General features: G+C 54.7%; 1 protein-coding gene across 1 annotated transcript; it reads left to right on the top strand.

The window, feature by feature from the left end:
• Positions 1 to 935: 935 nt before the first annotated feature.
• On the top strand, positions 936 to 17289 carry DRG2 (developmentally regulated GTP binding protein 2). Its single transcript, XM_004713029.2, has 11 exons — positions 936 to 1040; positions 6851 to 7011; positions 10306 to 10395; positions 10657 to 10717; positions 12219 to 12309; positions 12633 to 12705; positions 12790 to 12880; positions 13182 to 13279; positions 13560 to 13636; positions 14692 to 14780; positions 15742 to 17289. The coding sequence occupies exons 1-11, from the start codon at positions 977 to 979 to the stop codon at positions 15885 to 15887; spliced, it is 1041 nt and encodes a 346-aa protein (XP_004713086.1). The 5' UTR covers positions 936 to 976; the 3' UTR covers positions 15888 to 17289.
• Positions 17290 to 17355: the final 66 nt, after the last annotated feature.

Raw genomic sequence — 17355 nt, 5'->3', positions numbered from 1 at the left:
CCACCACCACCACCGGTCAATGGTGTCCCGAATGTTAAAATCTGGTCACCTTAACTTAAGGGCGCATCCATTGTGTAAAAGGAGCCCTGGTTAAGTGCTCAGCTCCTCACTGAAAAAGCCCTACATTTCAACCCACCTGCTGCTCCACAGGAGAATGCTGTGGCAGGCTTACACCTAGGTAGGTTGGGAGATTTAGAGCCTCAGAAACCCCACGGGACAGTTCCACTCTGCCCTATAAGGGTCACGATGAATCCTAATCCATTTGACCACGATGGTTTTTCAGTCAATCATGAAAAGATAACCATTTATCAATTTAGACGCAATATAATGCATAGTAAAAAACAAGCCAGAAAAACCTAGAAAATTCTGACACGGATTTTTGCTAATTCTTTAAATGGGAGGAGGGACAACATGTTTGCACGTTGTTGGAAGGGATGCAGTAGCAGGGGCCACTTGGCTTTCGGCTCAGAGCCTGTTCTCCACGCTACGAAAGCCCCAGGGTCCTACAGTTTAGGCCCAGGGGAGACTTCCCGCACTGCTCCCCCAGAACTCCTAAGGCGCCCCAGTGGCACACCCGTTGGGCTCTTCGCTGCGAGGGCATTTCGAAACCCAGCTGCTCGGCAGCAGAAAGCGGGGCTTTCTTTCCAGCCCCCTAAAGGGCTAACGTGTCTGCCACTCACAGGGGCAGGTCCACCCTGTCGCACAGGGTCCCGGGGCCTGGCGCGCCTGCGCTCCCAGGACGGCTCCGCCAGGGGGCGGAACGGAGTGCGCCCGGCGTTCGCCGCTCGCGGCCCGCCCGGACGCGGAACCGGGGAGCACCGGGCCGCGGGGACGCGGTTTCCGGAGGGCTTCCGGTCGCATGCTGCTCCACCACCACCTTCCGGCTGGAATTAGCCGCGGCGCCGCTGGAGCTGGAGCTGGAGCTGGAGCCGCCGCCGCTGCCGCCGCCGCCGGTGGGCCCCCCTGAGCCGCCGCCATGGGGATCCTGGAGAAGATCTCGGAGATCGAGAAGGAGATCGCTCGCACTCAGAAGAACAAGGGTGAGGGCCGGCCCGGCGGGCCTGTCTTCCTTTGGGCCCGCCTCAGTTTTCCTGTCTGCAAAATGGGAGGGCAGTTCCAGCTTGGGCCGGCCCCGAGGCAGGGAAGCAGTTCCAGAGAAGCGGCCCGAGGCTAGGCCAGGCGGGCCCGGTGGCCCGGGAAGAGCCCGGTGCGCACAGAGCAGGCAGCTAGCCCGGTTCCAACCCAGTCGGACCCGGGGACTTCGTATTGCGAAGCCCCGGAAGAGACCTGTCCCCGGAGCCGCTGGGAGCCCTGCAGGTAGTAGAGGGATCAGGACGCCTTATTGACAGTCGTGGGGCTGGACCCATCTGTGCAAGCACGGAGTCACGTCACCTCATAAGCCTTGCCAACCGTAGCGCACAGCACCGTGCAATTAGGGGGCAAAGTGCTGGGTTCATGACAACCCCAAATCCAGACTCACTGCCACCGCGTGACGCCAACTCACAGAGACCCTACAGGACACGGAGGGACTGACCCTGTGAATTTCCCAGCCCGTAACCCATCACGGGAGTGGAAGGGCTTGTCTTTCGCCTGCGGATGGGGCTGGCTGGTGAATTCGAACTGCAGACCTTATGGTTAGCCTGTAACCACTGCACCACCAAGGCTTTTTGGTGTAATGGACACTCAATATTTAAAGTAGACACCCCAACAGAGAGCGCAGAATACAGCCCCCAAACTGGACTATGCAGGTTATAAAGACTACAGGAGTCCAAAGGAAAGAAATAAGGGGAGTACACTGGAGAAACCCAAGAAGACTTCTAGGAGGAGGCCAGACTTGAGCTGATTGAGGGGAGGATATTTTAGATGAGGATATTTCCCTGCTGAGGGAAAGGTATGGGAATCAGGTGTGTGATGAGTCAGTGAGGAGAGCCATGCCTCCGTAGAGCCGTCTGTAGGTCTGTTGTGGATGGTGTTATGAAGCCCCATGCCTGACTAGCCAGCTGTGTGGTTCAGCCTTACAGGGACAGGGACCCTGGCCTCAACATCAGTCCTCTATTCAGAACCGAGGAGCCCAGAGACTTAAGTTTTGGCGTCTTCTTCAGTCATTCTTATGTAAATATTTACCAAGGACCAGGCACCTTAGTTAAAGCAGTGTGCACACAGCCGGGCTGCCAGGGGACCGTTTGTAAACTAGGGACCAAATACTAGATGATTTCACAGTGGGAAATGCTGTGAAGGTAAAACAGAATGAGAGAGTAGAGTGAGGCGGTAGTGGGCTGAGAGAGCCTCACAGACCCAGGGAAGATTCTAGGTTATGTACCAAGAGCTGTGGGAGTCAGTTGAGGGTTTTGAGCAGGGGACAGACAGCTCTGATTTGTTTTCAATCTCCTTTGTGCCATGTGGAGTGTCATCTAGGGGGACCGAGGGTGGGGCGGGGCAGAGGCAGAGCTGCTGCAGTTTAGGCATACGTAGTGATGGTGGTAAAAGAAGAGGGGAATAGAGAGTTCATTAAGACCTAGTCATTTCCCTTAGAGATGCTTGGGGTCTTATGGACTGAGATGACAAGGGAACCGATGGGCTTGACTGTTGCCATAGTTGCCCGTGGCATTCTCTTGCTAAAACATTTCCTGAGCTCAGCCCTGTGCCAGAGCAAACACTGGGAACACAACTCTCTAACTTCAACAGCCCCAATTCCTGCCGTGCTAAAGACAGCCACATAGAGAATAAGAGCAGTTCAAATAGTGACCGGTGCCTTGAAGACAGTAAGTAGGATCATGGTCCCAGAGGGACAAGAATGATGGTGGCTGCCATGTGGTTGTTAGCTGCCATTGCATGGGCGTGTCCTCAGGTTGGCCCTTGTATAACAGAAGGAAACATTGCCCGGTCCGGTGTCATCATCACAATTGTCCTTATGCTTCGGTCCTTTGTTGGGACCACTCTGAGAACACATCCAAAATAAATCAGCCTAAGCCTCTCCATCATTTCTAGGGCGGGTTTCTGGTTATATTCTCCTGAGTGTTGTTGTGAGATGCTGTTGAGTCGAGTTGTACTCATGGCGACCCCATATGACAGAGTACAATTGCCCTATAGGGTTTTCTAGGCCATAATCTTTATAGGACCAGATCCCCAGGCTTTTCCCAGCAAACCATGGGGTGGATTTAAACGACAGACCTTTCGGTTAACAACCGAGTGCTTAATTGTTGAGCCAGTAGGGCTCCTTATTGGTTACTGTAGGTAATCAATAGTCTTTATATTAGGTACTGTTCTTATAAAAATTCAGAAAAGTAGATACTACCCTTAGCATTTGCATTTTGTAGAAATGGAGACACAGGGGAGGTAAGTAGCTTTTCCCAAGTAAAATGGCCAGCCATAGTAGGGTGGGATTCCGACAGGCTGATTGCAGAGCACAGGTTTTTAACGTGGCATGACACTATCTCTCCACAACTTCGAATTAGAAGAATCTAGGTTGAAATGGAAGAAAATGGGTGACCTATTGGGCTGCTCCCTGTAAGGTCAACAGTTGGGCCCACCAGCCACGCTGAGAAGGGCTGTGTGCTTCCATAAAGATTGATACCTTGGGAGCAACAAAGCCCACGGGGAAGAGGTATACCAGTCTGTGGTCATGAGGTGTAGATGGGAATCGGTATCAGAAGTTCAAAAACAATCAAATTGACGTGAAAGAGCATAGACAAAATGGAGACCCCCAACCCCCTGTAAGGTAATTGGACAGGCCCTCACAGAAGGGCCACACGGAAGGGATGATAAATCTAGGGTGCAGTATAGCACTGAAGAAACACATAACTGTACTCTAATTCTTTAATATTTCCTCCCCTTACTATTATGGTCATAGTTTTAACTCATTAATCTTGTTAGACCTGCATATGTTAATTTGTATAATTAAGATCGCTCAATGCATGAAATAGATAATATCTATCTGAGATAGATAAACCTTTCAGAAATAATAATGGGAGTAATGATTCCCTGAGGGTATAGGGAGGTGGGGGTGAGGGGGACCAAGGGAACAAATAACAGAATGTAAGTAAATGAATGACAGAACTGTAAGTGAATGGATACATTGGGTGGTGTAAGATAAGGAAGAAAAAAAAAATATATATATATATATAAATATAATAAGTGCTCCTGGAGGGTAGGGTGGGGTAGGGAAGGGATAAAAGGGAGCTGATATGAAAGAGTTCAAGAAGCAAGAAAATGTTTTGAAACTGATAGTGGCAGCAATTGTACAATTATGCTTGATCTAATTGAATTATGGATTGTTATGATATCTGTGAAAGCTCCCAATAAAATGATTTTTAAAAAAAGATAAATCATGTGAAGGGTTAGAATCAACTTAATGGCCATGGAATCGGTTTTGGTTTAGATTGCAATCGTTTGCAAAGGTCCTGAGGCAGTAATGAGGTTGGCATGTCCTGGGAAACAGGTGGCTGGCATGTAGTGGACCCAGTGAGATGGTAGGAGATGTGTGTGGAGAAGTTGGCAGTTGCTCACATAAGGCCCTGCACTTGTCAGACCAGTGCCCATCCCCTTATAGCAAAGATTTTCTAACACCGCTACCCTTCTGAAATAAAATACCCAATCAATAGTATAATTTGCACATAAGGCTTTTAAAAAATCAATAGAGTGCACTAATTGAGAAAGAACTTATAATGACATTTTACTTCACCCTGGGGCATCTAATGAAGCTGTCAGATGTTTCCTCCTGCAAGGAAAACCACTGTGTGGGTGGCAGCCCCAGAGCTGACCTATGCTGCCGGCTGAAGCTCCCTGCTGGAGCCTTCGCTGTCAGTATGCTGGTCCATGCTGCTGAGCTGCCGGGCCAAGTCTGAGACAACACCTAACAGAGGCCACCCTGGGCATACTCCTGGAGGCAGCAGAATCGATTAAAACGTAAGAAATAAATAAATAAAAAGTCCTGTGTTTATATGTAAAATACAGTTCGATTCTAGACTCAACTGATCTGAAACCAGGCCCTCCCGCTGTACTCGTGACTTGTTGGTTGTTGAGTTGGCTCCAACGCCCACGAGCCCCAGGAAATACAGCACAAAGCATTGCTCAGCCCGCCGCCATCCTCTCATCGCTGGTATGCCTGAGTTCATTGTGACCACTGGCTCAGTCCACTTCAGCAAGGGCTTCCCTCGTTTCCTCTGCCCTTTTTCTACTGAGCGGCCTTGCCTGATGACCTGTCCACCTCACGCGTGAGCCATCCTCACCTCTGCGGAGCATTCTGTCTGGAGGTCTTGTTGTTAAGTGCCGGCCGGCAGGGTGGCTCCTGCGCGCTGTGAGGATGAAGCACTGCCGGCCCTGCACGCTGCTCCCTGTCCTATGGTGTTTCAGCCCATTGTTGCGCCACTGTGCCAGGCCATCTTGTCGAAGGTCTTCTTTTCCCACTGCCCCTGTATTTTACCAAGCATAATGTCCTTTTCCAGGGGCTGATCTCGCGTGATACCATGTCCAAAGTCTGTGAGATGAAGTCTTCCCTGCCTTACTTTTGAGGAGCGTTCTGGAGGGACTTCTTCCAAGACAGATCGATTTGTCCTTTTGGCAGTCCATGAAACCATTCTTTGCTGGCACTACCATCCAGATGCATCGATTCTTCTCTGGTCTGCGTCCTTCCCTGTCCAGCTTCCACAGGCAATTGAACATACCATGGCTTGTCGTCGGCACAGCTTGGCCCTCAACGTAACAGCCTTTGCTTCTCAACACTTTACAGTGGTCTCGTGCAGCTGGTTTACCCTAAGCAATGCATCGTGCGTTGTTTGCTCTTGACCTCTGTTTCCCTGAGCATTGACTGGGGATCCCAGCAAGATCCCTTGACACCTGCAATCTTCTTTCCATGTAGCGTGATGTCGCCTACTGGTCCTGTTGTGAGGGTTCTGGTCCCCATTATGTTGAGTTGTAATCCATACTGAAGGCTGCAAGTCTTCATCAGCAAATGCTTCAAGTTCTTCTCACTCTCAGCAAAGTTGTGTCATCTGTATGTTGCAGGCTGTTAATAAGCCTTCCTCTAATCTCGGTAACCAAATTCGTCTTCATACAATCCAGCTTTTCTGATTATTTGCATATCTGCATACAGATTGAATAAGTATGGTGAGAGGTTACAGTCCCAATGCACACCTTTCTTGATTTTAAACCATGCACTATTTCCTTCTTCTGTTTATACAACTGACTCTTGACAGGGCCAGCATGAGCACAACGAAGTGTTCTGGAATCCCCATTCTTTCTAAGGCAATCCATAGTTTGTTATGGCCCACACAATCGAATGTGTTTCCCTGTCTTGGGAGACATGAAAAGGCATTTGGGATTTGGATATGCAGGACTGACTCGGACCTCGCAGACAGCTTGCTTCCCTCTCCCCCTGCCTGCAAGACTTCACAGAAAACATACGCTGGTGTCTGCAGCATGCCATGAGAATGGCACTGCCCAGCCCAAGGACCTGTGATGTGGGACAGAAAGCCTGGGCTTCCTCTAAAGCAGCAGTTCTCAACCTGTGGGCCACGACCCTTTTGGGGATCAAACGACCCTTTCACAGAGGTCTACCGATTCATAGCAGTAGCAAAATTAGTTATGAAGTAGCAACGAAAATAATTTTATGGTTGGGGGGGGTCACCACAACATAAGGAACTGTCTTAAAGGGTCGCGGCATTAGGAAGGTTGATAACCGCCGCTCTAAAGGAAATGAGAAATGAGGCTCTTTAAATCAAGTGTGTCACCTTGACACGATTGCTCCCTGGCTCTTGGCCAGACCCCCGGCTCACACCTGGGCCTCATCTGACCTCATATGCCGTTGGGGACACTGGATGCTTATGTTCCTCCCTTGCTTTCCGCCCTTCAGCCACTGAATATCACCTGGGCCTGCTGAAAGCCAAACTCGCCAAGTACCGGGCACAGCTCCTGGAACCTTCCAAGTCGGCCTCATCCAAAGGAGAAGGCTTTGATGTGATGAAGTCAGGCGACGCCCGGGTGGCGCTGATTGGATTTCCCTCTGTGGGTAAGGTCAGTGATGGCTATTGACCCCTTAGTGTGGGGGCGGGGGCAGGAGGTCATCTCCTTCCACACAGTGACAGTGGGTTGGGCAGAGGGGGCATGATGAGCATGGAGCCTTACCGTGTCCATAAGCAGGTCTGGGAAGCTTCTCTGACGAGGTGGTGGAGAGGCGCCTACGGGAGGCGAGGGTGCAGGCAGATGCCGGGGTGGGGAACATGGCAGAGTGAATGCAAAGGTCCTGGACAAACGCTACCCCTCCGTGAACAGCAGAGGGTGAAAGGAGAGGCATCCACGAGGATGGAGGCCTAGCAACTGCAGAGTGTGGCATTAGCTCCATACTGACTGAGCGTTCACCTGAGGATCATTTTAGGGTTTTGAGCAGCAAACGTACAACAACAACAACTTTTTATTTTAGAGCAGTTTGAGATTTATAGAAAGAAAAATTACTGGGGGGAGGCTTGTGAAAGGCAGAACCCAGCACCAGGTTGGATACACAGCCCACCCCCCAGCGGGGCGGATAACAGAACTGTGATGAAGGGAGACAAAGGACAGTGTAAGGCATGAAATAACAACCACAATATATCATTGATCAAGGTTCATGAGGGTGGGAGGGGGGGCGGAAGAGGAGCTGATATCAAGGGCTCAAGTAGAAAGAAAATGTGTTGGAAATGTTGATGGTAGCATCTACACAAGTATGCTTAATACAGTTGAAAGATGGATTCTCATAAGATTGGTAAGAGCCCCCCAAGAAAATGATTAATAAAAAAGGAAAAATTACGAAGTCCTTTTCTGTAAATCTAAGAAGGCTCTCATGCTAATTCAAGGGCATATATTCTTCTCTGCTTTTCCTTATTCATTGTCCAGCTCTCCCATGTATATGAGGCAATTAAAAAATTGCATGGCTTGGGTCCCGGTGCGTCTCAGGGAAACATCTCTGCTTTTTTAACCCTTTAAGAAGAAATATTTTGCAGCAGATTTACCCAATGAGATGCATCATTTCATTCCTTGCCCGCTTCCACAGTGTCGTTGTACCAAAAAGAATTGGTTCACATCGAATCATTGTCAGGAGCAAGCATAGGAGCACGAGCCGGTGGTGTTGAAGAAGGGAATCCGAGCTTCGCTGAAGACATTGGCAAAAAAAAAAAAAAAAGGTCTCCGGGAACAGACAGATTACCAACTGAAATATTTCAGCAACCAGATGCTACACTGGAGGTGCTCACCTCCTCCATGCTGAGCTTGGTGTTTGGAAGCTGCAGCTAGCTGGCCAAGCCACTGGAAGAGGCCCATCTGTTTATGCTTATTCCACAGAATGTGGAAATTATCCAGCAATAACATTACTATCACTTGGAAGTAAAATTTTGCTGAAGATAATTCAAAAATGATTGCAGAAGTACATGAATAAGAACTGCCAGAAACTCAAATCAGGTTAGCTGGATCTTGACTAAGAGCAAGGAACACTGGCAAGATGTTTACCTGTGTTTTGTTAGCTGTTCAAGAGCATTTAACTGTGGAGCATAACAAACTAGGGGCCACACTGCAGAGAATGGGAATTTCAGAACATGACTTGTGCTCATGTACCTGTACATAGACCAAGAGGCAGGTGTTCAGACAAGGGGACAGTTGCATGGTGGCCCCTCAGGAAAGGTGTGCATCGGGGTTACATCTTCTCATCCAGTTCACACAGTAACTGGCAGGCTGGACTGCGCAAAGGAGGACAGCATCAGATACACACGTGACACGTGATAACCTTCACTGTTGCCTGCACCTCAATGGAAGGAAAAGAACACTTCCCGCAAGTGAGCCGGTAACATCATGACGAGTGGAGGCCGGACAGCCGCTGTTAAGGGCTGTATTTCACTCGGGTCCATTATCAGGGCCCATGGCGGCGGCCTGGAACGCCAGCTGTGTGTTGCATTGGCCAGCTCTGCTGTAACAAGTCTGGAACTACTGACGAGCAGACCGCTTTGAGGACAAAGCCTGCCTAAGCCAGACCGTGCTGTTCTCAAGAGCCTTCGATGCAGGCAACCGCGGGGCGGTGAATAAGGACGACCGGGGAAGAATGGGTGCAGTGGCTCTGTGGTATTGGTGACAATTCCGAAGATGCCGGGCCCTGCCAGAAGAATGAATCAGTCTGTGTTGGGCGAAGCACCCCTGGGGTGGGGTGGGGACATTGCGGTCTGGGGGCTGGTCCATCGTGGGTGCCATGGGTTCCTTAGCCCAGGGGTCCTGAACAACAGTTTCCTCTGGAAGGTGGAACACAGATTTAGGTCTTCCCTAAAAGGCCCTACCCTCTGGTGCCCGCCACCTCAGCGGGCGACAGGAGCTGTCACAGTTTCGGACTGTCAGTGCCCTGTCTTACTAGTTTGGCCTTTTCTTTAGGAACTGGCTTACCAGCCTGCGCAGGCCTTTGCTCAGGTGTGAGACCCAGCTGGAGGAAGCCTGTCTGGGTGCCGAGTGCAGCGAGGCAGAGTCGGGGCCATGTGGTGAACGTGGGCGCTCTGACCCGCAGGGGCCCAGGACCTAGCCCACGGGGAAGGGACCTCAGTGGCTCTGCATGCCCTTCAACTGCAGTGACCCTTCATCAGTCTCGGGCGTCCAGAGTACTCAAGTTCTGGTTTCTGAAACTGCGGGCGGGCGTGTGGCTGAGAAACCCCCAGGCGTGCTGGCCCGGTCCCCGCTCAGTATCTTGGGCTTCTTGTTCCAAGCCTGCCGACCAGGCCTGGCCTTGCCTCCCGTCCGTCTCCAACCTCTCAGTGTGCTCCTGGTCTTGGCCGCAGGGAAGCTAGAGCCTGCCTGAATCTGCAGACGCTGAGACTCACCGGATGTCTTTGCAGCCCAGGGTCCCTCCCCTCCCAGCCAGGCTATAGGCGCAGTCCTCAAGGAAGCCACGTGGTAAAGGATCCCACCATAGCCATCGCCCAGTTCTCTCCCCCTTCCCCCCCAGCCGTCCCCTTCTCTCCCACCGTCTTCCTCTGTCCTTGCCCACCTCACCTCCCTGGTTGAGGTGCCAGGGTCCTGAGGGTCATCAGGCCGAGAACTCTCTGCGCCTGGGAGGGGTGGAGGTTGTCTGGAGTGAGAGAGAGGCCCTTGGAATGTCCTTTAGAAACCAGTCCCTGTCCACCAGGAAGGGCCTCGAGGCTGCCAAGAAGTGGGGGGCCTGTGGTGCAGGGACGTCTGACCTCTTCACGCTCACTCAGTTTGCTGGCCAAGAGTGAGGAGGGCACTTGTTGCTGCACCCCCCAGGTGCCACCTGAAGGAGGCTGGAGCAAGAGTGCTAAAGGGCATCACCTCTTTCCTTCCTAGTCCACCTTCCTGAGCTTAATGACCTCCACCGCCAGCGAAGCTGCGTCCTATGAATTCACCACCCTGACATGCATCCCCGGAGTCATTGAAGTAAGTCGGGTTTGCTGGGTTCCCCAGCCGGGGAGAGGGAGGGTTCCAGTACCCATAGCCAGCGACTGTACAGCTAGCCGTCCCAGGTGACTGGGGGTGGGGGACGTTTCTATTAGGGGCAGCACTGAACTGAGTCTGCCCTGAAGGCCACGCCCCACACCCCCTGAGCTGGTCCGTCATGGGTGCCGTGGGTCCTGACGGGCTCCTCCTGGGGGCCTCAGCCAGCGCCATCCTCACCTTCCCCTGCTCTCTGTGCCCCAGTACAAAGGAGCCAACATCCAGTTACTGGACCTCCCTGGAATCATCGAAGGAGCAGCCCAAGGTACCAGTTGGGGGTGGACCGGATGCTTGGAGGGCAGGGCCAGAGCTCAGCACCCAGGCCCTCCCCACCACCACCCCGGGCCTGCGACATGTTGCACGTCCTGGTCTCCACATCGTCACAGCTGAGTGTGGCTGTTGAGGCCTGACTGATAGTGAGTAGAGTGTCCTGACCCCACCCCAGTTTCCACTTCCCAGAGAGGCCGGCCAAGGTATGTGTGACAGCCCACCTTATTCCTGAAATGAAAGCCCAGGAAGTGAAATGGCCCCCTCAGGGTCACACAGCTTATACGACAGGCCTGATTGGCCATGTCCATTCCATCCACTGCGGCGGCGAGCACCAGTGGGTCCCAGCGGGGAGATGAACACGTTAGCCCTCCCCTCAGACTCTGCTCCCAGCCCTGTCATCCTGTCCGGTCTAATGTCAGCATGCGGCCGCGGTGGGTGGGAGACTTCACAAAACGGCTTCTGGCCGCTGCTTCGCATGTCTGGTTACTAGCTCTCAATGGTCTCAGACCTGCCAAGTGGCCGGCCTGGTGCTGGCCCTCCTGAGGGCCCAGTTCCGTTCCCTCTCACCGTGGTACACCCTTGGGGCAGATGGGTAAGGGCTTGCCCCGCACCACGGATGCTCAGCTGGGAAGACGCGTAAGTCCAGCCTCTCGAGCTCCCGTCTCGTCTCCCTCCGAGTGCTGTCCGGTGCCTGGGGCCTGGCTTCTGCTTCCTCCATGTCCTTCCAGCGTGCACTGGCCCCGCAAAGCAAGGCCTGTCTACTAGGGTGGGCGTGGGGTGACACCAGTCTCGGCGACTTGGAACTGGTTGGGGCACCATTGGGTGGGGAGGAGAACACTGCTTGGAGTTGGCACAGCTGCCCAGGGAAGCCAGAGCCCTCATTCTCAGAGGCGGAGAGTAGATCCTGGTTGAAAACCACAGCCCTGGGTTCTAGTGCCGCAGCGTCAGCCCCTGACTCGCTGTGACCCTGGCCAGCTACTGACTTCTCAGGTCGTCTAGTAATCACCAGGCCTGACCTTTGTGGCATTTCCCATAGCACCTTACGAGCTGACTCGTGTGATCCAGTCCCTGGCCCTGGGAGCAGAGGACTCTGCATTTCCCAGAAGGAACAGGCTCATGTTCGCGTCTCAGAACCACACATCCTGCTTGGTGTGGTCAGGCCTCAGTGCTTCTCCCTGGTCACATGGGCGTCGTCACGCGTGCCTTCCAGGAGGGTTTTGAGCGCTGGGTGAGGGAGTGTCCCAGAAGTACACAGTGCTCCAGAAGGCCGGTTACCGTTAGCCTGCTCTCGCTGCCCATGCTGCATCTCCTAAGCCAAGTCCCCATCAACAAGACGGGCAGTGGTTCAGTAAAAACTCAGGAAATCACAGTCCCTGACAGGACACGTAGAAACCCCGGCAGGTCTGCGAGGACAGATCCCCTGAGCTGTGAGTGGGGTGGGCCTGAGGCGTCCCTGGCTTCCCCAGTGTGTAACCACCTCCCTTCTGCCTGTCCAGGGAAAGGCAGGGGCCGACAGGTGATTGCCGTGGCTCGAACCGCTGACGTCGTCATCATGATGTTAGATGCCACCAAAGGAGAGGTGCAGAGGTCAGCAGGGGGCCAGGCAGAGGTCACAAGGCTGTCTACCGGCCGAATTTACCATGGTCTGGCTTCAACGACCTGCCCTTTCCACAGGGCATTTGGGTGGCTTTTGGGCGCTAAGACCCAGGCAGGAGCTCCTTGGCAGCCTGGGGCAGATGGGGACTGGCCAAGGGTGGGGGTGGCTGGGGATGGAGTAGAGGAGGGTGCTGGTCACCATCTGGGTCAGCAGGGAAGACCTTTGGTGAGCCCAGCGCAGGATGGGCTTCCTGTTCTGCATGGGAGCCAGCCCCGAGGGCGATGGTGAAGGGCTCTTGCGGGTCTCTGCCTAGGTCACTGCTGGAGAAGGAGCTGGAGTCGGTGGGCATCCGCCTCAACAAGCAGAAGCCCAACATCTACTTCAAGGTGAGCCCCCAGCCTGTGGGCCAGAGTTGCAGGGGTGGCTGGCGGCTCCTCCGTCACCGGCTTCCTTCCTGCCTTCTCCTGCAGCCCAAGAAAGGCGGCGGCATCTCCTTCAACTCGACAGTCACGCTGACCCAGTGCTCTGAGAAGCTGGTGCAGCTCATCCTGCACGAGTACAGTATCCTTCTCTGAGAGGAGGGCAGACGCTGCCCAGGACGGAGCACGGGGTGGGGGGGACATGACCCCCAAGCCTGCCCCAGAAGCAGAGCTCAGCTGCTCGCTCCAGGATGGCTTCCCGGATGCCCCCAAGCACTAAGCCTGTGGTGGCTGTCGAGAGAATGACCACATCCCTGCCCTCAAAACTCAGCCCGCCCCAGTCACCTCTGGAGGAGAGTGGGGTTCTTGGCCCAGAGGCACCCTGCGGAGAGCCGCAGAGCCCCGTCAGGAACAGTCGGGTTGCCCTTAATCCCAGCCCTCAGAGATCTTCAACGCGGAAGTGCTTTTCCGAGAGGACTGCTCCCCAGACGAGTTCATCGATGTGATTGTGGGCAACCGCGTGTACATGCCCTGCTTGTATGTAAGTAGGGCCTGCAGGGGTGCGAGGGGAGGGGCTGGGCACAGATTTCAGACAAGTCCAGAGCTGGGAGCCATGGTTCTAATCTCACCTACTGTTCTGGGGAACTGGCACCCCGAGTCCCATAAGTTTCGCCTAAAGTGTAAGTCAGGCAGGGTGGCCTGGCCCTTTCTGGCCAGAGCCACCGGTGGGCTGGCCTGGGAGGTCCCTGACTGTCAAGGGGCCTCTCTGACCACTCTGTCCCATTCCCCCCATCACCTCACTTCCACCTTTGAAAACCTAGGTGTACAACAAAATTGACCAGATCTCCATGGAGGAAGTAGACCGCCTGGCCCGAAAACCCAACAGTGTGGTCATCAGGTAAGGGATGGCGCCCCGCACACCAGCATCCTCCACCAACAGGCTGTCTCCGTGGCGGGACTTGAGCCTTCCGCGCTGTGGTGTGCCGGTGTGCTCTAGATGGTATAGCTGAGGCTGTGGGTCAGTCTAGCCCTACTCCGTGCGTGCCGGCAAGCCATCAGGCTGGGCTGGGTGATGTCTTCAACAAGGTTAGCATGGTCCAAGGACCAGAAAATCCGGGGCCACGAGTGTTCTTCGGGTGTCTGGCTGAGGCTCAGGGTAGAGAGGGGTGCTCTTGGGCGGCGACCCTACCAGACTCCACTCCTTGCTTCTTGCAAGGTGTGTGTGCACCGCAGCCTGCTGCCCCGTCAAGGGTTCCTCTACAGGGGTGCATTTTTCCTGGTCTCCACGTGGCTGGCGTCCAGCCCCCACAGTCTCTCTGCAGCTTCTCTGTGAGCTCTGCTGACAGTTCCAAAAGGATAGTGGCTGCAAGAATTGACCTCCCGCAGCTCAGCGTGTGCAGAGAGCAACACTGTCCTGTGGACCACCTCAGGCCCCGTCCTGCTGCATCCCAGGCCCGATGGGTCCTGCATCCCAGCCCCTTATCTCGTTCTGCTACTCCGCAGAAGAGAGACATCTGCTCGGCTCCCGGCCGTAATGGTCAAGCCTGGAGCGCCCGCAGGGCCAGGCTCCTCTGCGTTGCCCTGGCAGCACTGAGGGGCTGCCCCGAGAGCTGGTCCTCCTCCTGAGATGAGCTCTGGGCAGCAGTGTTGCCCAGCTTCTGCTTTCGGTACCTGTCACAGCCCCTTCCATTGTCCCTGGCAGGTGCCAGATACCCTGTGCCAGTCACAGAGCTACCCCCCTGCCCCCGCCCCACAGGGGGAGAGAGATGATATGGAGGCGTGATGGTGACTGGGGCCATCAAGCTGCCCTCACAGTAAGGGGCCACCTTCCCTCGAGTGCCCCGTGGGCTGTGCTGCCCAGCCAGATGGCAGCTTGTCCTCTAGTCCTGAGAAAGGAGAGCCCCGGCCTCTGGTCCTTGCGTCCTTCTGCCTGACCTGAGCCTTGCCTTGCAGCTGCGGAATGAAGCTGAACCTGGACTACTTGCTGGAGATGCTGTGGGAGTACTTGGCCCTGACCTGCATCTACACCAAGAAGAGAGGACGTGAGTTGAGAGGGCAGGGTCCCTGGCTCTCAGATCGTGCCCTAGGACCCCTGGCTCAGGCCACTTTGCACCCTGCTAGGAGGCCTGGTGGCACCGTGGTTACGAGTTGGGCTGCTAACTGTACAGCCAGCAGTTTGAAACCACCAGCCACCCTGCAGGAGAAAGATGGGGCTTGTCTGTGGCTCCTTCCTGTAAAGAGTCGCAGTCTCGGAAACTCACGGGGCAGTTCTCTCCTGGCCTCGGGGTCGCCGTGACCCCAGGCTGGAAGGAGCCTCCACCCATGTCTTGGTGGTAAGGAATCCAGTCCTCGGGGCTGCTGGTTTTCACAGTGCCTGGAGGAGGCAGTGCAGAGGGCAGGTGACACAGCCTGCTCTGTGTTCCCTGCAAGGACAACAGTAACTCTCATTGGTCTTACCTGTCAGAAAGTCAGCCCTGGGCTGGAAGCTCTAGGGAGTCAAGTCCACAAGGACTCGGTTTCTTGGCGTAGCCTGCACTGCACCGCTTCACAGCTGTGTTCTGCAGCCAGAGCCTTCTCTACACCCTCTGCACGTGCTCAATCCCCCAGGGGGCCTGGGGGCCAAGTGTCAGCCGTCTGCATCAGCCCTGACCTTGCTGACAAGGCTGGAGGACAGACTCCCCAGCTGGAGCAGTTGCCATGGTGGTCTCGGCCCCTCCGTGGTTGCTAGAAGGCTAGCAACTTTAGTCCTAGATTTGGATCATCCGTGTCCGTGTTGGAGGTCAAGGTTGCAGACGCAGGCCTAGACAGGTTCAAGGTGTCCTGAATAGCGAGGCAACAGAAGGTGCAGGGGAAGGTTCGGTTGCAGCTCGGAGGGGCTGTAGGGACCAGAAGAGCCTCCACCTTGGTAGCCTTTTCCAGAGCCGCTCACGAGTAACGGCCATGCAGCTGACCCATCCCCGTGTCTCCACCCCACCCCCGTGTCTCCACCCCACACCCTCACAGAGAGACCTGACTTCACAGACGCCATCATCCTCCGGAAAGGGGCTTCCGTGGAACACGTGGTGAGTGAGCGTGTGCCCTCCAGGCCGTGCAGGGCGCTGGCCACCGGTGCTCACCAGCTGAGCCTTGCTTCCCTCAGCTGGCCCTAGCTGGAACCCACTCTGGTGGCATAGTAGCCAAGGGCCAGTGATGGACCTGGCTGTCGCCTGAAGCCCTTTCCTGTAAGCAAGAGTAAAGCTGCCAACCTCAGGGGGTGGCTAGGATGGCATTAGGATGAGAGAAATCACAGAGCGCTCAGCTGAGCTAAGCAGCAGCGAGAGCAGACACTGGACCCAGGGGTGAGACGAGGCTGGTGGGGTACAGGGGACTTGGAGTCTTTGCTCTGGAGCCTGGACTTTGTCCCAAGAAAGCCTGGGTCTTCCAATGGTCATCTCCTCCCAGGTAGCCCCCTCCCACAGTCCCACCTGTGTCCCAGAGCACAAGCACAAGGCCTGTCCTGCTTTGGGTCCTTTCTAAAGCATGGGTGCTGGCAGCAAGGGATCCAGACCCCAGCTCCTCCACCCTAACTGTGCCTCAGCTTCCTCCTCTATGGGTAGGCTGTGGGCACGCACCCAGTCCAGTGCTTGGCAGCTCGGTGGTGACCTTACCAGTGAGAAGGCATGAATGTAAGGGCAGCAGAGGATGCTGCAGGGCTTGGCAAGGATGAGCATCACTGTGGACTGTCCCCAGAGAAGGATGCACTCACTCTTGGTATTGGAAAATGGCCTTCTAGGGCGACCTCCCAGTCGCCCTGCATTGCTGGAAATGTTAATCCTGGGGAGCGTGCATCTGAGCAGATTGGCCTGGTTTCAAGGGAACGCCGGCTCAGTGCTCGAAAGGATTTATGGCTTCCAGAGAGGCTGCAGACCCCTGCCACTCTGTGACCATTGGCAGTAGGAGATACAGATGCACGCATACATATTATATGGGTATATTATATGTGTGTGCCCAGGTATGGATATACACACAGATAAACATACATTATATTGGGCAAACAGAATAGAATCTCAGATCCATTTGCAGACTAAGAGCTGACTCGTGGCCCCGCGTTTTCATTCAGTGATGTAGGGCAGGTGAGTGCTAGACTTGGACTTGTGGGTCTCTGGGCTGGTACCGGTAGCAGTACCCCCTTCTCAGGACCAGGCACCCTTGGTCACCCGGCAGGGACCGATCAGGGTGATTGGCCACATGTGCCCAGGGCATTCTCTGTCCTGTGGCGGCTGGGCTGGTGCTCTCTCTCTGGCTCAGGGGGATATGTTGCCCAGGGCCTGTACGACTTGTGGGCCTGTGGCAGGGAACTTTCCACCCAGTCCGCTGCTCTCACCTAGCACCACGACAGCCGGAGGTCTTCATTCTCCTGGGGCCTCTGAGGTTCCCCTGGGGTTCCTAGGACTTAGCCTTCTCCAAGGAAACTGTGGAGCGCCAGCTACCCTGTGGGGGGTTGGGGGGTGGGCTGGGAGAGGTGAGCAAGCAGGCAGATGGCCAGTAATAGCCAGGCTCCTGACCTCCCTCTTGTGGGATATAGAACACTCTTACCCAGGCAGGCCTGGTGATGGTGTCCTTAGAACCACATGCAGC

This window comes from Echinops telfairi, unplaced genomic scaffold (genome assembly GCF_000313985.2).
Source record: "Echinops telfairi isolate 266 unplaced genomic scaffold, ASM31398v2 ScPeMD7_2010;HRSCAF=2546, whole genome shotgun sequence".
NCBI classification, from domain to species: Eukaryota; Metazoa; Chordata; class Mammalia; order Afrosoricida; family Tenrecidae; genus Echinops; species Echinops telfairi.
The sequence above is the reverse complement of the archived record's forward strand: the minus strand, read 5'-3'. Positions and strand labels throughout refer to the sequence as shown.

What these genes read in the sequence shown, in the direction of transcription:
- DRG2 (XM_004713029.2), top strand. Translation starts at nt 977, where the DNA reads ATGGGGATCCTGGAGAAGATCTCGGAGATCGAGAAGGAGATCGCTCGC. An exon ending in TCGCACTCAGAAGAACAAGG is followed by an intron (nt 1,041 to 6,850) that starts GTGAGGGCCGGC and finishes TCCGCCCTTCAG; the next exon opens with CCACTGAATATCACCTGGGC. An exon ending in GATTTCCCTCTGTGGGTAAG is followed by an intron (nt 7,012 to 10,305) that starts GTCAGTGATGGC and finishes TTTCCTTCCTAG; the next exon opens with TCCACCTTCCTGAGCTTAAT.